Raw genomic sequence first — 20,692 nt, forward strand, 5'->3', positions numbered from 1 at the left:
CCAATGAAATGATGGTGACTGGATTTCTCTAGGGGGGTTCAGGTTCTCAGAGGCATCATAGAGAAGGCGCTATAGTCAGGATGTGAGGCCTCACGGATGGATGTAAAAGAAAGAGGCATTCTCACCTACAGTGGATCAACACCGGGCCCTAAGGAGTGTTTTGTTCTGCAGGTAATTCCACACAGTACAGGGAATACCTGCAAGACTCAGTCTGTGGGCTGTCCCAGTTCGAGGATCCTGAAAGGAACAGAGATATTCTATTTATGCATATTAAATCATTACTGTTTTATGACCTGTCTTATTCTAATCGGATGATTTTGCTACTGTATTTGGATGGGTCATTCAAATAAGCAAACCTACGTTGTCTCTCCGCCCCTGAAAGAAGGTGTGTGCTGGGAACTATGCCTACAACAAATTCTGGGCATATCCAGAATAATCCAAGTGAATAGTACTCGCACTAACTAGGCACCTGCTTCCTTACTGCTCAGTGTAAACGACTCAGCGGCTCCCTGGATTGGGATGGTGGGAAGACTGCAGAGCCCTCCCAATGAGGCTGTCGGGAGGGTCTGAGAACTTCCTAGAAGGGTGAGCCCGCAGGGCGAGTTTGGGGCGCGGAGCCGAAGCCCCAACTCCTCGGCAGGTTGTGAGTGGGCAGGACGGGGCGCGGCCCCCGGGTGGGGCGAGCGCGCCACCCGAGCTCCCCCGCCCGCGCGCCCCTCGCGCCCGCCCGCCACGTACTCGCGCGTCCCGCCCGGCTGAGCGCCGCCAGTCCCGGGAGCCCAGCGCTGGGCTGCAAAGGGCCCTGGGGCAGAGCGGGGAGCGGGGTCCGAGAGCCTGCGCAGTGCGGCGGGTGCGTGGCGACCCTGAGAGCCGAGCCGAGCGGGCACGCGCTGTTCATCACCCGTCGGGACCTCCCCGCGCGTCTCCGGGAGCCAGAGGTGAGCTTCGGGCTTGGCGGGCGCAGTCCTTGGGAGCGAGGACACTGCACTCGAGGTCCCTTGTCCCTGGGGGCTCAGAGCGGCAGGCTGAGGACCTGCCCGCCAGGGGACACTGCCTAGGAAAGGGGGGCTTCTCTGGAGCTAGGGAAAAAGAGCGAGAGCTCTCCACCCCACCCGGCACCCAGCAGCGCGCCTGTTCCCGAGGGTGACAGCTAGACGTCCTGCTCCTGGTCCCGCCCTGGGGACCTGCGGCCCTGGTGGGCGACAGCGCTGGACCCCCGCCCCGCCGGCCTCCCTGCGCGAAGCCTGACGCGGGCAAAGTTTGCCTCCCCAGGACCAGCCGGTTCTCCCGCTCCCGCAGCCCCGGAGGTGCAGCCTGTCCTCACGCTCCACCTGCAGCCATGGAGTCCCCAGTTCAGATCTTCCGCGGGGATCCGGGCCCCACCTGCGCGCCGAGCACCTGCCTGCTCCCCAACGGCAGCGGCGGGGTCCCGGGCTGGGCCGAGCCCGACAGCAACAGCAGCGTGGGCTCCGAGGACACGCCGCTGGAAGCCGCCTACATCTCCCCCGCCATCCCTGTCATCATCACGGCGGTCTACTCGTTGGTGTTCGTCGTGGGCTTGGTGGGAAACTCCCTGGTCATGTTCGTGATCATCCGGTGAGCGCAGGGTCCGGGCGCGTCAGTGGGCAGAGGCAGGAGGGAGGGCAAGGGCCCGCCACCCAGACCTGCTATGGGGAGCCAGCCAGGTGGTGGGGACTCTATACCGTCTGTGCGGGCTCAGAGGGAGCGTCTCAGAGGGTGGCCTCTTAGACATGAACGATTTCCAGGGAGAGTTGGTGGGGACTGCGAGGTTCACACAGGGCGAATCCCAGCGGCCAGAGATTCTTGAGCATGTGAGTTTCCTCGTTTCCCCAACCCCTCCATCCTTCCACCTCATTCTCAAACTCTGGACAGGTAAGTACCAGGGTGTGGACGAAGGCCAACGCTCCCGGAGAGAAAACCAGTCCATTTGCTTGGCCCTTTGCTTGGTTGCCTGGGCCAGTTGGGAGCACTTTGTTTTGCTCTTTGAAAATGGCTTTTTAAGATAAATTCAGACCCACCGAGCACACTGTATATAAATCAGAATTTCCTTGATTCATCAGGTTAGTACTAAGTTTTATGAAGCGAAAACCAATCTACTATTTAAGGTTGTTTGGTATCCACGCGTGAGCCTTTTTTAGTACTGAAATGCTATTTGTTTAGCCCATCAGGGACTTTTGTAAATAAGTCATCTAATATTTATCTCTGGAGTATGTATGGGTGGTGGAAGTTTTAAAAAAAATTGCTTTTTTTTTTATTTTCCACCGTGAGAAATTGAAGGTTTTATTTTATTGTTCTTTTGTGGGATTCTGTTGATTTCTACTTCCAGTAATAAATATCCAGCTATCCACATAATGCTAATGCTCTGGTAAGTGAAGTTATTCTTACTTTGGCCTCTTTCAACAAAGAAAAAGAAGAAAAATACAACTTTGTTCTGGTTGCCCCTTGAGACATATGTGTTTCACTTTTAGGGGACTTAATGCCCTGGCGATGCACCTTTGGGAGGGAATAAGAAGCTTACATTGCTTGGAGAGTATCCTGTGAAATAAAATGTGCAAGTCACTCTGTTTAGGGCATTAAAAAATGAGGAACTAATTTCTTCTTTTTATCCTGACTTCAGCTTTAAAACAGGCTTTTTACTTATTATGAACTTTAAGAACAGTATCTACAGTAGCTGGAGTCTGATTCTCTTGGGAAATCATTGTCATACGGATGCTTTTTTCTTTTTTTTTGGCTTGGGAATGTCAGGTCTTTTATCTTCACCCATGCTCCGAAACTAAAAACCATTATTTAGACCTCCAAATACATTATAAAGCTCATTTTACCTACAATTAGTGTCTGTAGCTTGGTACCCTTGGTTTCCATAATTGCTTATTGCATTTTACAGGAATTCTATCAGTGATGAGTAAAGGCTACAGAAGGGGGGGAATATTTTAAAAGCAAATTGTTTTTCCAAGTCATTAGTAATTTCAGGGCTGCTCTCATTAGAGAGAAGATTATAGTAACAAAAAGAAAAGAAAAGACAGCTGTGTTTTATACTATAATTAACATTTTTAAAAGATCTTTGATACAGAGGCTGTTGTTTTGTAATAAAAGATTGTTACACAAAAAGAGGTCGCTAAGAAAAAGTCCAACTCTGCTCCTACTCATACTGTATTTACATGCTTCAGTAAAACAGATACAGCTTATTGTCATTTGAATGAGCACCTGAAGTTTTTGCCTGAGAAGAGTTTCTTTAGCTGCTCTACAACTTTTTATATGGCCCTGCAGACTAGGATTAAAAACAATGAAAAATCCTAAAATATGTGCAAAGACAATGGAGAACATTAGACATGTCAAAAAGAAAAAAGAATCATTGTAGAGGCCGGGTGCATGAAATTTGTGCACGGGAGGGGGGGTGTCCCTCAGCCCGGCCTGCACCCTCTCCAATCTGGGACTGCTGGCTCCTAACCGCTCATCTGCCTGCCTGCCTGATCACCCCTAACCACTCTGCCTGCCTTCCTGATGCCCCTAACTGCTCCCCTGCCTGCCTGATTGCCCCTAACCTCTCTGCCTGCCAGTCTGATCACCCCTAACCGCCCTCCCCTGCCAGCCTGGTCGCCCCTAACTGCCCTCCTCTGCTGGCCTGATCACCCCTAACCACCTCTGCCTTGGCCCCCACCACCGTGGCTTTGTCCGGAAGGATGTCCGGAAGACATTCGGTCTAATTAGCATATTACCCTTTTATTAGTATATATATATATCTCCAGGACTAAATTTGTTAGAAGGGGATACATTTAGCTACAAATACAAAAGCAGTTAGATAGTTCACATAAAAACATCTTCCATCCTTCCACCTCATTCTCAATTAGTTGGTGATTATGTTGGATAATAAATGAAAAGTGAAGAATTATACTATTATCCTGGAATGCCAGCCTATTGAAATGATAGTGCTCATAAATCTATAGCTAAGAGAATTGTAGAGTACTTAGAATTTGTTCAGAATGATACATAGTCAAAGAACTGAAAAATAAAACCTCAGAATAAAAATTGAGGGACTTGGATTTCATTGGCTCAGGTGAAGAAAGGAGTGAAGATTGGAGAGGGTGGCCTCAAGAGGGCCCTGGGATGCTCATCAGAACTGAGCATGGATTCAAATAGATGTTGAGGGCTGAGCAATATTGCTTGGAAAGCTGAAGGCTCACTTTTGAGAAGAACACAATTTTAATATACATGCAAAGGGGTCCTGGTGGAGATCAGTCAACTAGGAACTCATCCTGGAGATGGAATTTGGGTGCTTGGATGGCAGTGCAGGTGCCAGTCCAACGGCCAGCTGAGACCTGAGGAGAAAGTTAGGGTTGTGGAACAAGCATTGATTGTTTGTGAGCCTGCCTTACAAATTAAAGTTTCAATTGTTTTCATCATTTAATGTGTACCATCTTTCATGATTCCCTAACATGCGGGCACATTAACCTTTCACTATGAAAACCTTAAATTTTGTGCCTTTCAGCAAACCCTTCCCTCCAGGCTTTGGGGTTTGTAGCCTTGGGGAGGGAAGTTCTTTAGCTTTTGATCCACATCCTCGGGTCCTACCAACACTGTGTGCCTATGGTGTGACACTCGTGTTCTCTTCTCCTGCAACCCAGCTCACACCCCAGACCTTGCCACCTCTAACATATTAAACATCCATTCTCCCACTCTCATTACAACTTCCCATGCAGACAGCTGTCTCCTCCCATAGCAAAACATAATTAAAATTTAATGAACACTTACTATAAGCCAGGCTGGTAAAGCTACCTGCTTCACTTGAATTATTTTATTTAATCTTCGCAGCCATAGGTATATTATCATGACCACTTAACAGATGTTGAAAGTAAGGCAAAGAGAGATTAAATAAACTGACTAACGCCACAACTTGATAACTGTGGGACTAGAATGATCCCAGCAGCTTGACCCCAGATCCTGTGCTGTGATCCATTCTGCTATTCATTTTCCTCTATACCACTTCTACCGACATTGGGATACCGTCTTACCTGGCACTCCCTCATTTTCTCCCAGACTATTTCTTCTTTTCTTACCTAGCCTAGACCCCAGGAGCCATAACTTCAGCCTCTTTGATAATATACTCAACTACCATGATTTCCTGCCCTTTTGCCACTCTATCCCATCAAACCTTAATTCTGGTTCAAGCCAGTAACCTATCTTCCTTGTTCCTATACCCAGCTAGTTTAATGCTGCAGAATAAAACCAATTTTATCTTTGTCAGAGCAACACCACTTGCTTCAAGTGCATCTGACTAGAATTCTGCCTAGTTTCCTGTGTCTCCTATTTTCCAGAAGGATCCCATTCCTTTTACTATTTCCCACTTTAAAAACCTAATTTAAGTGGTACTAATCCTCAAGCCCTCTATCTGACCATATCATCCACCTGCTAGGAACACTCCTTCTCTTACCTACATGTACTGGCAGCCACCCTCCATTCATTCCCTTTCATCTCAAAGAGTTTCCTTCCTTCTTCTATCCAAGGCAAATCCCTGCTCCTATGTTTTGAACTTTCACAGCCATAGGTTCCTTTGCCATATCAGTTATCTCCTTTCTACTCTATCCATAATCTCTCCCCTTCTACTGCTTTTGTCCTGTAAGCACCTGGACATCCTCAAGTATTTCTCATCTTAGAAATAATCAACATTCATAAAGCTTCCATTTTTCTGAGTTCCCTTAGCTAATGTTTTTTCATCCTCTTGTTTGTCATAGGCCAGCTTCTTGGAGGAATATCCCTCCTCTTCATTTCCTTGTCTTCCGCCTGTTCCTCAGCTCGGTGCCCTTAGGTTCTTTTCCTGGCGGTTCTTCACCAAAGTTATGGCGCTCACATTCCAGATGCTCACGTGTGAGGCTGGTTATCTATCACTTGTTTTCCACGGACACTTGGCGTACATTCCTCACTTTCCACACCAGCATCCTGTTCTTGACTTCCTTCCACGTCCTTTAAGGTTCTCTTTAGTCTCCATCACGGACTCCTCTTCCTTTTACGTTTCTTAAATAGTCACATTTTCCAGAGCCTTCTTAGCTCTCTTTGGTTCTCACTTGACATACTCTCTGTATTAGTCAGGTTTCCACTAGCGAAGCAGAACCAGTAGGGGATGTACATATGAAGAGATTTATTGCAAGGAATTGACATGTCATTGTGGGGCTGGCTAGACAAGTCTGTAACCCATGGGGCGGGCATCAAGGAAGGCAGGCGCATCCAGGTGGAATTTTGTCTCCCTCAGAGAAGCCTCAGCTCTGCTCTTAAGGCCTTTCAACTGTTTGGATGAGGCCCACCAGATTCCCTAGGATAATGTCCCTTGTTTAAAGTCAACTGATTATAGACTTTAACCACATCTACAAAACACCTTTACAGCAACACGTAGGTGAGTGCTTGGCTGAATATTGGGGGAGTGTAGCCTGGCCAAGATGGCACATCAAATTGATCATCCCACTCTCAATGGTATTATCCATTTCTCTGGCCATAATATTCAGGCAAATTCCGACTAATCCTGAATCCACGAATCTCTCTCCCAGGTATTAATACCTAGCTGCAGACTCAGTTGGCCTCATTCCTTCCTGATGGCTCTATGTGATTATCTTGCAGGTACTTCAAGTTTCTAGAGAATCTGCCTGTATTAATTTGCAATGGCTGCTATAACCAAGTACCACAGATTAGGTGGCTTTAACAACAGACATATATTTTTTCATACTCCTGGAGGCTAGAAGTTCAAGATCAAGGAGTTGGCAAGCTTGGTTTCTTCTGAGGCCTCTTCCTTGGCTTGCAGATGGCTGTTTTCTCCCTGTGTCTTCACATTGTCTTCTGTCTGTGTCCTAATAGTCTCTTCTTATGATGCCAGCCATATCTAATTAGGGCACACCTTAAGACCCCATTTTACCTCATTTTACCTCTATAAAGGCCCTGTCTTCCAAGGCAGTCCCATTCTGAAGACTCAGCATTAGGACTTGAACACATGAATTTGGGTCAAGGGACACAATTCAGCCCTAAACACAATCTGTTCCCTTCCTGTTCTACTTAAGAAAACACAAACCTCAAGCTTCAATATGCATGATAATTATGGATATACACTGAGTGGCCTGATTATTATGACCGGCCAGATTATTATGACCACCCCAACAGTACTTCGTTGGGCCACCTGTTGTATGTTCTTTTTTAATTTAAAGAAAAGCTTTACCTGACTCAGTCTGGGCCTCATGGTTGAACTTGTGCCAGTCTGACAACTGTATGGTTATAACCAAATTGGAGAAGTATGGGAAGAGTGGAGTAACCCAATCAGAGTGTCTGCTACAGTGCTTGACTCTTTTCCTTCCCAGCTGTTTTATTCCTCCACCTCGAAGTGCTCATTGTAATTATTGTAGTTTACGTCCACACCATAAACATGTAGTTTATTCCGTATTCTCTCAAATGTCAGCATAGCTCAGCTTAGATAATATTGCCAAACCATGCCTAGAGGGGCATTAGAGAAAAGGCAGAGGTATGTTATATAATTAGCCATGTGCCACTCTGTTATCTAACATTAGTCTTACCTTAGACTTTGGTTAAAAAAATGTGTCCTACTTTATCCTAAATTCTCTTTTGGATTCAATATTAAATATTTCCTTAAAACAAGAATAGCAAAGATAACTTCAGAAATTATTTACAAAGAGCCTATCTTGCATTTCTCAAAGTAATTTTATCATTTGACAACCTCCTAAAAAGAGAGAGTTGATTTTATTGCAAGTGTTTATGTGGATTAGCTAAATGGAATTATTTTCTCTTCTGAGACATGTGATTGCAGATGAAGTCCAAATCTTTGTGGAACTGTTTCAGAGATAAGAGATTAAACACACACACACTCCCCCCTAAGAAAAAAGATAAAAAGGCAAAAAATAACTTGGTGATCAGTATAGAGCTCCTAAACTCTAACAGACTCCAGGCAAAATTGTAGTCTCCATGGTTACTTCTTGATTATGTTGACTTTATAAGATGACAGTTTTTCCTGGTGCCTATCTTCTCATTAGTTCCAGAGGAACTTCTCTCTCCTTGGGGATGAGAGCGCCTCTCCATTAATCATTCAAGGGAGAACAGTATCTTTATGTGAACTATGCAGTTCTCACCTCCTTTTCTCTATATTAATTTGTGGATACACTCAATTGTCATCCCTGGTGGCTCTGTGCTCAGCTAAAAACCTAACATTGTCTGGCTGCAAGATAGGTTTAGACCTGTATTAACAAAAGATGGTTTCAGAATAACGTTAATTTATTCCTCAACAGAAAATCAACCAATGATTTTTTTTTTGTTTGTTTCTTTCTTTGGAGGGGGTGCTGGCTTATGATTTAGATAAGGAAACCTTATGCAAGAAGAATAAATTTTAGGAGTGGGGATAATATTGAAAATGCTTGCTGATCAAGCCAGTCAGACTTTACATAAAAGATAAGAAAACAGAAAACATGTGAGGGATTGAGAGATTCCAAAGGAAATTGGCCTACAGGTGAGCAAGGAAGCCATCAGATTAAGAATGGCTAGATTTATGAGCATTTAGAGATCGGCTGTAACAACAGGAACAATTTTCTGAGCTCCTGTTGAGCTCATTAACTCATTATTAACTCGTTTAACTGCACAACAAAACTCAAAACTCTGTGCTTTATGATGTTGCTTTTCACCTAATAAATGGCTCACTTCCTCTGGACAAAAGAGGGTAACTGTATCTCTTCTGTGCCAGCACCCTTTAGCCTACTTTAGCTAGGTCAGTTTTCAGTACAAAAATGGAAAAATAATTTAGCCCAGCCAGCGTGGCTCATTGGTTGAGTGTCGACCTATGAACCAGGAGGTCACAGTTTGATTCCAGTCAGGCCATATGCTCGGTTGTGGGCTTGATCCCCAGTGTGGGGCCTGTAGGAGGTAGCCGATGAATGAATCTCTCTCATCAATGATGTTTCTATCTCTCTCTTCCTCTCCTTTCCTCTCTGATATCAATAAAAATATTTTTTTAAAAAAGGAAAATAATTTAAGATGTCTACATACGTATTCAGATAGCTGTACACTAGGAAACTTCAGTCATTTGAGATTTGTAGTTTTCCACTAGGTGTTCTTGGCCATTATAAATACGCTTCGCACACAGTTGCATGTACTCGAACATTGTTCTGGCAGTCAGGGCCCTGATTACAGACAGAATGAGCAGTTACTGGGGTGCTAACTATTCCAGGGAAATCATTACTTTGACATTCCCCTGTTCTCCTTTCCCTGCCACCACCCTGCAGGGGTGTGCGGTGATGCAAGTCCACCATTCTGGCTACCTGCCTGGTGACTGCGGTCTCCACAGTCATGGGACTCAGGGACACACTCCACTTCTCAGTTCTCTTTATAGTGTTTGCTTTTTGCATTGGGCGGATAATTCTGGAGAACTGAAGGGGCCTGATGCCTATGGGAATATGACTCCTTTAGAATACTACAAATCGGAGCAATTTCAAAGTCAGATCATTGGAGAAACAATAACTGAATTTCCCTTCTTCTTCTAAAATTAATAAGCTACTTCCCTTTAGGAAAGGACCATGATTTCAATAGTAAGTAGTCCGAAAGGACAGATTAATTTCATCAAGATAAACTGAAGATATGGATAGGATTGAATGAAGCAAACTCATTATGTTTTCAAATTAATTCTTCTGAGAATTCACATCCGTATACCTATCATTATTTTTTTTATCATTTTAAACATAAAATGTAGAAGCCTATGTGTCTGGCAAACACACAGGAAAATGAGTAGATCATATTGTTAGCAATGCAGAGAAGAGTGCCAACACTTGTCTCTCACTGAGCCAGTCTTCCACTGTGGGCTAAAAGGCCTGCTTCTCTGTAAAGCAGCCCTAATATTAGAAGTTAAAGGCCGGCTTGTAGGTGTTTGTCGTTTTCATTATGTTGGAGCTGTAGTTAGATGGCTACTCAGAAGGCTCAGATTTTACTTCCCCACTGTCACCAATTTGTGGTTTCAGGCAATTCACTTACTTCCTCTTTATTCAGTTCCCGCAACTGAAAAATGGGTAGTGCCTTTGATAAAATTCAAACACCATAAAGTACATGGCAGCATTTGTCCATCAAGGGGCAGCATGCTAATGTTTTACATCAGTGTTACCTTCTGGACTATGCCCTCTTACCTCATGTCACATGTTGTCTACCCTCATGACACATATGTGACCACACTAATCAGAATGTTTTTCAATCTTTAGCTGATGGAGGTGGCATTATTCTCAGAATCACATTATTTCTCTGATGAAATTCCTGACTCCTTAAGAAGCTTTGGAACGACAGTCCTGAATTCCTTTACTTATTAGACATGGAGTCTGAGAACCAATGAAAATCATCTCCAGAAAAAAAATGCAGGCATTGGTATCTTATGGGATTGTGATACGGGTTATTTGGACAGTAGTAGATAACTACTAATGACAATAGCAATGATAACAGCAGCAGGAGCAGCAATATGACAATGAGGGTTGGCATTCACTGAGCAACTATCAAGTACCAGGTCCCGTGCTATGTAACTGGTGTTTAGCCATCAAGATTGTGGACTTATCATGCTGTCATAAAGCTAAAAAGGAGCTTCTGATTAATGAACCAGGATTTAAATTAAAAAACAAAACACTTGGACGATACACCTCAGTAGCAAGACATTCTAATAATCTAGGAATGACCTTCCCCCTGCATGTTTTCTGAGAACAGCAGGTGCAAGGAAAGAGCCAGAAGCCCTGAGACCACTGTGTCAGAACATGGCCCCCACGGGTGCCTCGTTTCTTGGGTTGCTAGTGTCACACTTTCCTGGAAATGCGTCCTGGTGACATTGGTTCCCGATACCTCAGCAGATAACTTTGTTCCCTTTGCCATCACACGAGCATGTGTGGTTGCCAATCTAAGAGCCATGCCTTGATTCTCTGTAAAGAGCACTACACTGGAAGGTCTTGAGTTAAGGTATCATGGGGAGAATTTGTAACTCCTGGAGACACCCTCCGCCATGTTGCCTCACTGCTGGCTCTCAGTTCCTTAGTTGACCCCTCTTTTGGGCCTGCTCTCCCGCCTCTGCTGGTACACCATACTGTTGTTTTCAGGTTTGTAACTTTGTCGGGTTTAGTGAGGACAGCCCACGGATTTGCTCTTTTAGTGCCATATGCTCCTGTGGTGTGTGTGCTAAAAAGTGCCACCACTCGCTGCCAGCCCACCCCCAGCCTCTCCACACAAGCCCCAAATGCCCACCCAGATGATGCCATTTTACTTGAAATACTTGTGAATTTTAGTAAAGCAGTGTGGATGACATGGAAAATAATTTTGTGTATCCTCTCAGATTAAGAAAGCTTACTTGTTTTTTCCACCAGTGGACCAGAGGACTAACTACTGTTTCATTTTGGTTAAATACAAACAATACCCAACAGCTCAACCAGACTGTCGTTGAGGGTGAGGGTTTTGTCTTATGGATCCAGGCCAGTGTAGGATGTAAGACTGTCAATAAATATTTGTTGAACTCTTTGCTTATTTATTACTTTAATTATACCTGTTTAGTTGTCCCTTTGTGGTGCTGCAGGGCTATAAGCATCTGTCTTTCAGAAATGTGGGAGAGAGGCCTTGCTCTCCTGCCCCTTCCAGATCCTCCCACTGAGCCTCTGCCTCTGCTGACACTAGACAAATTACTTACCCGAGTCTAACCTTCTTCACCTCTACTGGGGGAAAAGACATAAATCTTCAGGGTAAACTTGAAGGGCAGTTGTTGTGAGAATCAAATAGGATACATGGAAGTCAACATATTGAGTTTGGTGCTGGGGAGAGGTAAGAATGCGGGAGCTGGGATCAAACCCCTGGGTGTGAATTCCTGCCATGCCACTTATCATTATATTACTTTGAGAAATTTACAGAATAGGGAATTTTACAGAGGCTTCCACCACTTAAGAGAGGAAAGAGGATTTGGGGAACATGAAATAAATTAGACATATTCTCCAGACCAGGTGCATGCTACTAATTATTTCAGGAACTTTATGAAATGCATTCTATTGCCCATTTTATAGTTGGGAAACTGCAGCTCAGGGTTCTTAGTGACCTCTCCAAAGTCTATCAGTTGGGAGGAAACATGACTAGATCACAGGTCTGCCTAAGCGTGTAAGGCAGAGATCAGTTTAACTTTATGGAGAAAGAAGAGAATATCAGGGAAACAATGTGAGAGTAGAAGTCAAAGGTATTTCCTGCTCGAATGTTGGCTAGCATTAGGGATTTGGAGGGAGAAAGTTGAAAAAGTAAGAGGTCAGCTTGTAAGATGCATTTTTCAAGCATAAAACCATTTTAAAGAAGACAATGTCTGGACAGATAGCCTTTCAGTGCGCTCATTAGAAATATTTGGCTCTGCTTCAGGAAATGTACTTGCTTAGTTATCTACGCCTTTATAAAACCTATGCTCTGAGCATTGGCCTTGCACATTGAATCACTTTCTAAAGCTTATGGGACATTTAAAAATATTTGAGTAAAAACTGTAAGACAAAAGCATATTTTTAAATAAACTCCCCACTCTCCAGATTAATGCACTGCTTAGCCAACAGGGCATCAAAATGGAAAACAAAAGATATTAACTGTAGTACCAGTCCTTATGATGCTTTTATTCAAGCACAAACAAATATGTTTCTTAAGAATGTAAGAGAGGAAGGGAAGATTGGGAGTGGGGACAGGGTAGGGGGTGGAATTAGGAGACTGTGAGTGAAATGTGATACTCTGTCAGATATTTTGAATGAGGCCATCCACTGCCTTTACCTCTTGTATTGCCATTTTGGTTTTATTAACCTTATTTCACAGGAACCGAAACTCAGAAAAGTCTTATAATGAGTTCAGACTTGGGACTATTTGACTACACATTAGACCACATTGTTTCCAAGGGGAGTCAAGGCTGTTCTATCATTTCATGGTAAAAGAAATTTCTCATGTGGCAAATTTATGCCTTGAATGACACCAACACAGTGATCAATGAATACCATTGATATTGATTTTATAGCCAAAGCAGAAATGGTTTTCCATAAGATAGCTCCCTTTAAATGACCTTTAATAAAAGTCATGACCATAACCTTGAGAAAGCCTGGCTCCTTGAAGGCTCAGTGGAGATGGCTGAATTAATTGTGATAACGTCTACAAATCTGAAGTGTGTAGAAAGTAATAACTTAGGGATTTTCCAAACATATGTTGGCATTTGGCCTCTGAAAGCCTGCTGATATAGTTTGGAACATCTCATGCCCTATAGATCCCTGAGGAATCACTCTAAGTGAGAGAATTTTCTTAATTTGGTTTTAGTTGAAAATGGAATTGTTCTAAACTTCACGTTGTAATGAAAAGAATAATTTGGGCTTAAAGGCAATCTTTCTGACCTACTTTTAAATTACTCTTCCCACATTTAGAAGATGAAACAAATTATGTGCTTGAAAACTCACTCAAGATGGGATTAAAGCAAAACAGAATTCTTTCTCACCAGCTGTACCAGATTACATTTAGTGCCCTGACATGTATAAGGGAAGGACTCAGCCTGCTTTGTTTTTTGTTGTTTTTTTGTTTTGTTTTGTTTTGTTTTTAAATATATTTTATTGATTTTTTACAGAGAGGAAGGGAGAGAGATAGAGAGCTAGAAACATCGATGAGAGAGAAACATCGATCAGCTGCCTCCTGCACATCTCCTACTGGGGATGTGCCCGCAACTCAGGTACATGCCCTTGACCGGAATCGAACCTGGGACCTTTCAGTCCGCAGGCCGACGCTCTATCCACTGAGCCAAACCGGTTTCGGCAGCCTGCTTTGTTTACAGAATGCATTGAAAATGAAAAACCAGTGCACAGTGGCAAATTCAAAACCAACAAACTTAGTTGTATTTTAGCCAATGAATTTGAAAAGACCTGTATTATATGCAAGTCTGTTGAGAAGCTCTGTACTAACTAGTATATTCATCTATTTATCTATGTTGTTTTCTTTACCTGTTAGTTTTTTATTTAAATGAATTTTTGCACAAAGTAGTAGAATAAAAGCGAAAGTCAGAGATTTGGGGCCATTTTTATATTACTCCTAAAATCTAGAATAGTTCTTTTACTGATTTTAAATACTTAATACATATCTGAAGAATAAAGGAATGAAAGCAAATTCAATAATCCACAGGCTTTCACAAACATTTTTACCTCAGGGATTTGACATAAAGATGGAAGGAAATTATCTCACTTCTTGTCTTTTAGATACACTAAGATGAAGACGGCGACCAACATTTATATATTTAACCTGGCTTTGGCTGATGCTTTAGTGACTACCACCATGCCCTTCCAGAGCACGGTTTATCTGATGAATTCCTGGCCCTTTGGGGATGTGCTGTGCAAGATAGTCATTTCCATTGACTACTACAACATGTTTACCAGCATTTTCACCTTGACCATGATGAGTGTGGACCGATACATTGCTGTGTGCCACCCTGTCAAGGCGCTGGACTTTCGCACACCCTTGAATGCGAAGATCATCAATATCTGTATTTGGCTCCTGTCTTCATCTGTTGGCATATCCGCGATTGTCCTTGGAGGAACCAAAGTCAGGGAAGGTAAGGGCAGGCATTTTCATTTAATTTTTTAAACGTACTTCTAATGAGACAAAATCTTAATTTGGGAGTGATTAGAACACACAACTAGTGGAAAAGGCAAAAGACAATGGAAATATAATGCTTAAATCCATGCAAGATGAGAAGTAAGACAATTTTGTGTCCCTTTCCATATTTAAACACAAGCTGAGATAGTGACATTACCTGAACACAGAGCCCAACCTGTCTCCCATTTCGGAAGTGCTGTCAGAATCTGGAGAAATGGGGCTGAAGGTAAGGAGCAATAGGCATATGGGTTTATGAAATACAGTTCCACTGTATCCTGGCTATTTTGAGATACCTCCTTGCTCCTCTTCTTTCTCCCTAAAAAGGGACCCATGCATCGTCCCATACACCAAAAGGTGGCAGGTTCAATTCCTGATCAGGCACATACCTAGGTTGGGGGTTCAATCCCCAGTCAGGGTGTGTACGGGGGCAACTGATGGATGTTTCTCTCCCTCTCCCTCTCCTTCTCCCTCTCTTTCTAAAAAGACAAATCAATAAAAACATATCCTTGGTTGGGGGTAAAAACAAAACTCTATGGAATATTATGCAGCTATAAAAAAAGAAGGATCTCTTACCCTTTGAGACAGCATGGAGGGACATGGAGAGCATTGTGCTAAGCAAAATAAGCCATTCAGAGACAGTGAAGTATCACATGATCTCACTTCTATGTGGGATCTAATCAACCAATGAACAAAATAGATCCAAAGGCATGGAAGCATGGCACAAACTGACAGATCTCAGAGGGAAGGGGGCAGAGATTAAGCAAGGAACTTATATGCATATGGACACAGACAATAGTGTGGTGAAGGCCTGAGGTGGAGTGGGAACTGGGTGGAGGAGGTCAATGGTGGAAATATGGGAGACATCTGTAATGCTCTCTTCAATAAAGATCAAAAAAATAAAAAATAGCACTTTATTATGTTGTGATTGACATGCAAATAGCTGTGCATATTTAATGTATACAACTCAATAAGTTTTGGGATAATTACATACCTGTGGAACCATGACCCCATCAAGAGCATAAACACATCTGTCTCCTTTCAAAATTTCCTCCTGCCCTCTTTACTATTACATTTGTACTCATGTTAAGAACATTTAACATAAGATCTACCCCTCTTAGCAAATTTTAAGTCTACAGTACAGTATTTTAGCTGTTGGGCCTATGACGCAGAGCCTATTTACTTGCATAACTGAAAGTTTGTACCCTTGACCATCATCTCTCCCCCCACAAGCCCCTAGAAACCACTGTTCTACTCTCTGCCTCTATGAGTTTGACTATTTTATATTCCACATATAAGTTAGATCATATAGTATTTGTCTTTTTGTATCTCACTTATTTTACTTAGCATAATGTGTACCAGGTGTCCATCCATGTTGTTGCAAATGGCAGGATTTTCTCTTTCTAAGGCTGAATAATATTTCATTATATATATCACATCTTTTATTCATTCTCCCATGAATGGATATTATGGATATTTAGGTTGTTTCCATATCTTAGCTGAGGCCAACCACAAGGAAGAGACAATGTTAGAATACACAAAAGTTAAGCAGAAAAAACAAAAAAATCAAAAATGTTCCCTACCTTCAAGGAAGCTAGATTCAACAGACAAGTCAAACCCATCATAGTGATGTCTAAGAAAAATAATCCTGAATATTTTAGCCTATACCCAAACCATATGCAAATTTGGTTTCCCAATCAATATTGCAAAACAAATATTTTGAGATGCTTCTTTTCAAAATAGTACTTTCGTTTTTTCAGTTTACTTTCAATATTATTTTGTATTGGTTTTAAGTATACAGTATGGTGGTTAGACAATCATATCAGGGTAAAATATTTTTTAAACTCAGGTGTTTGCAATGTGCCACCCATCAAAAGTTGCTTAATAACTATTTTTTTCTATGATAATAGTGATTTTTTAAAAATTATTTTAACTCTTCTTAGTCCTACAAATACTATAGCAAACATTAAAAGATATTCTTGTTCATTTTTTATAGTAACTATTTTGGACAATGGTTTTTGTAGAGACTCAAAAATTACAAGTTATTCTAGGAGATTTTATTACTGAGAGGCTTTATCTGATACTTAATTGATTACATTTTTTGTATTTTAAAGTATATGTAATTGAAATTATAAAAAGATGCATTGTGTTTTATTGAGGGATATTTGATTAAGAGCACATTCAAATGTTTAGAAAACATTACTAATAGAACTGTTTATTTAAGCATACTCGTGGTATTTTTGAAGCAGAGTTTTCCAACATCAGAAGAAAAAAAATATATATATATATTTTATCCTCACCTGAGGGTATTTTTCCATTGACTTTTAGGAAGAGTGGAAGGGAGTGGGAGAGAGAAACATCCATATGATAGAGACACATTGATTGGCATGAGCCCAGATCAGGGCTGGGATCCAGCCTGCAACCAAGATATGGGTAATAATACTTTTCTTTTTGTATTGTGGTGTTGTTTTTGCAGACTTGGATGTCATCGAGTGCTCCTTGCAGTTCCCAGATGATGATTACTCGTGGTGGGACCTCTTCATGAAAATCTGCGTCTTCGTCTTTGCCTTTGTGATCCCCGTCATCATCATCATCATCTGCTACACCCTGATGATCCTGCGCTTAAAGAGCGTCCGACTCCTCTCCGGCTCCCGAGAGAAAGACCGCAACCTCCGGCGAATCACCAGGCTGGTCCTGGTGGTGGTGGCCGTCTTCATCATCTGCTGGACCCCCATTCACATCTTCATTCTGGTGGAGGCGCTGGGGAGCACCTCTCACAGCACGGCTGCCCTCTCCAGCTATTACTTCTGCATCGCCTTGGGTTACACCAACAGCAGCCTGAACCCCATCCTCTATGCCTTCCTCGACGAAAATTTCAAACGGTGTTTCAGGGACTTCTGCTTTCCAATTAAGATGAGGATGGAGCGGCAGAGCACTAGCAGGGTCAGAAATACGGTTCAGGATCCTGCTTACGTGAGGGATGTTGATGGGATAAATAAACCAGTATGACTAGTCGTGGAGATGTCTTCGTATAGTTCTCCGGGAAGAGAAGAGTTCAATGATCTAGGTTTAACTCAGATTACGACGGCAGTCTGAGATGGAAAAGTAAAATTTCTTACAAACTTTTAGAAGTCTCATGGTCTGAAGTCATACATGAGGCTGTAGTAGTGACCCAGGTCAATGGAAGCATCAAGGTTGTAGGAATTGAGCGAGCAAATACAACGCCTCAGAAGGGTAGGGAAGCAAGGCTGGTTTCCAGTTCCTCTGATGAACTAGAAACAAGCCTTTTTCTTCTGGTTGCCTAGATTTACTTCAGGAGTCAGCTGTCGCGAGCCTCCTATGCAATGTGGTTCAAACGCTCTGAATAGAAAACAAAGCAAAACAAAATGTTGGTTTCAGAGCCCAGTGGGCATCCAATCCCGATGCTTAACATTGACAGTAACAACAACAACCATTTCCAGGGGCCACGCCCAGCTCACTTTATGCTACATGGACACACATTGTGTGGTGAGGATTCTACCTTAAGTTTGACTTGGACTCATACCTGAAAAGTCTGATGTTCATATAGAGTAGAAAATTATCTTGATATTTAAACATACAAAAGATGGGTTGCAATATAGTTTAATTCCCCAAAGAACTATATTTATAGCATGCAATTCAGATAAATAATCTCATGATAAGGTGTGTCCTGATGCTAAGACATAAATTGGTTTAAATATCACCAAAAATATACGCTAGTACAGCTCCATCTGTAAATAATAGTATATGTGTAAACAAGGCATGGATTTGCCATAAAGCCAGGCAGTCTCTTGAGAGCACGTTAATCATTTCCCCGAGTCAGTTAGAGGGATGCTGAGACATTTTGCTGCAACATCAGCTTCTCTCTGAGAATCAGTCAATGGCGCATCTCTCTGTGACTCCCCGAGCACCAGTTAGTCCCGTATAGTGTCCATAGCGCCACAGAATAGTTAACTCACTCCCAGGTGGTAGCCTTTGCCGAATCTAGTTTATATGCAACATCTCTTTATGAATATACTCCTATTACCATATTGTCTGTGTTCGTGAAGGGAAGGCATTTTGCTCGTGTAAATCTCAAGTTATTCTTCTGTGGCTTTTGGTGGAAAGTAGAATTGGTCCTAACTGTGAGCTGAATGAGGACATGATGTCACTCGTGGTGCTCGGACACCCATTGCACTGGGTTCTGTGAAGAGCACACCTGAGAGGATAATGCCCTGAGCATCACATTTAGGGTAATTTTGCTAAAACTTTGAGATGACATATAAATTTCCCCTCCCTTTTCCTGAAAATTGTGGTTTCAGAAGTAATGGCTTTTTCTGTCATTTGCCTGGGCAGAAAAGGGGGTAATTTAAAAATAACACTCATCTTTTCTTTAGCCTATATATTTATATATTTATTTATTTACTTATTTACTTACTTATTTCTGGATCTGCCTTTTATTTTTTTTATTTTGGGGGGGGATTTTTTTTTATTGCTTAAAGTATTACAAAGGGTATTACATATGTGTCCTTTCCCCCCCCCCGCCCTTGACAGTCCCCTAGCCTCCCCTATCCCCCAGTGTCTTATGTCCATTGGTTATGCTTATATGCATGCATACAAGTCCTTTGGTTGATCTCTTACCCCCCTCCCTCCTGCCCCCCAACCCTCCCCGGCCTTCCCGCTGCAGTTTGACAATCTGTTTGAGGCAGCTCTGCCTCTGTATAGCCTATATATTTATGTTATTAGGATAGAACCCTTTGAAATTTAATTGGAAAATCAAAGGTATAGACCTACAGAACTATACACATCACTACTTCTGTAAGTTCTGTTCACTGTGTGTTCTCTCTCTTGTGTATATATTCTTTTTAGATTGAAGGTTTTATATGTGGCTTCAGAGTTTTAATATGATGATGTTTGTCAATTCGTTAGTCAATTCCAGATTTTCATGGCACCTAATCTATGGCAGCAAGGTGGGGGTTTTCATGATAAAAATATAGAGCTCTGCCTGGCTGGGATGTCTCAGTAGTTGAGCATTGACTTGTGAACCGGGAGGTCATGGTTCAATTCCCAGTCAGGGCACATCCCCAGTGTGGGCTCAATCCCCAGTGTGGGGTGTGCAGGAGGCAGTTGATCAATGAATGACTCTCTCATCATTGATACTTCTCTCTCTCTCTCTCTCTCCCCCCCCCTTCCTCTCTGAAATCAATAAAAATAAAAAACAACAACATAGAGCTCTTTTGAACATTTCTTAAATTGTATTGATTGTTCTTAGGTGTTCTTATAGTCTTATAAATAAAAGTAGATAGAAATGGGTTATATATTGGTTGGCATTCACCCATGCTTAAAAATCTTGGATATCATACAGGAAGGAGATCTGTATAGCAAATAATTTCAGAAACAAACCCTACTGACATGGGAAATATAGAAACCTCTTTACAATGGTAAAATCCAAAACTCTAACGGAGATAAAATCACGGAACAAACTTACAGTAACGTGTTCTCTTTAACTTAGCACCACACATGCCTTCATAGCACCAGTTGCCATCATTAGAGCCTGAGCTTCAGCCTGGGTATCCTCCATCTCTTATATCTAAGTTTGCAGGCCAGGGAGAGGGAAGTAGCTCTAAATGACCCTGAGGGGTGTTAGATGTTTCTCCATTATTGTTAACACCAATCTCCTGAAAATGAAAGAGGAGGGAGGGTGGTGATGTCATTTAAGGGCACTGCATTAAAGAATGTTAGAGTGAATCATGTATGTGAGGAAAAATATCACACAAACGTGTTTCTCCATTAAAAGGGTGTATGTGCACAAGACTGTGTGTGCATGCATGAATGGGTGAAAGTGTGTGTACATGTCTGTGTGTGTGTGTGTGTGTGTGTACTGTCATGAATCAGTGACTGTATTGCGATTCCTTCATCATTCCATACAATACATTCGTCCAAACCCAGCTGTGTCCCATCTCTTCGTGCTCCTGTTCTCCCATCACAGCAAGGAGGGCACTGCCCCCTGTGTCTTTGAGACTAGACCTGCATGTATCCTCGAGTTAAC

At 42.4% G+C, this 20,692-nt stretch overlaps 1 protein-coding gene across 2 annotated transcripts; it reads left to right on the forward strand.

Moving 5' to 3' along the window:
* The first annotated feature begins 753 nt into the window (after nucleotides 1-753).
* On the forward strand, nucleotides 754-19,044 carry OPRK1 (opioid receptor kappa 1). 2 transcript variants are annotated; one of them, XM_059671782.1, is made up of 4 exons: nucleotides 754-938; nucleotides 1,273-1,596; nucleotides 14,253-14,605; nucleotides 17,123-19,044. In XM_059671782.1, the coding sequence occupies exons 2-4, from the start codon at nucleotides 1,340-1,342 to the stop codon at nucleotides 17,653-17,655; spliced, it is 1,143 nt and encodes a 380-aa protein (XP_059527765.1). In that variant the 5' UTR covers nucleotides 754-938; nucleotides 1,273-1,339; the 3' UTR covers nucleotides 17,656-19,044. The 2 variants fall into 2 exon arrangements, with proteins under 2 accessions (XP_059527765.1, XP_059527764.1); XM_059671781.1 differs by having other exon boundaries at nucleotides 1,300-1,596.
* Nucleotides 19,045-20,692: the final 1,648 nt, after the last annotated feature.

The sequence above is a fragment of the Myotis daubentonii genome, chromosome 17, assembly GCF_963259705.1.
Source record: "Myotis daubentonii chromosome 17, mMyoDau2.1, whole genome shotgun sequence".
NCBI classification, from domain to species: domain Eukaryota; kingdom Metazoa; phylum Chordata; class Mammalia; order Chiroptera; family Vespertilionidae; genus Myotis; species Myotis daubentonii.

Bases quoted from the DNA above. Each gene is read 5' to 3' on its own strand.
- OPRK1 (XM_059671782.1), top strand. From the start codon at position 1,340: ATGGAGTCCCCAGTTCAGATCTTCCGCGGGGATCCGGGCCCCACCTGC. The intron at 1,597-14,252 runs GTGAGCGCAGGG...CTTGTCTTTTAG, and splicing joins GTCATGTTCGTGATCATCCG to ATACACTAAGATGAAGACGG. The intron at 14,606-17,122 runs GTAAGGGCAGGC...TTGTTTTTGCAG, and splicing joins AGGAACCAAAGTCAGGGAAG to ACTTGGATGTCATCGAGTGC.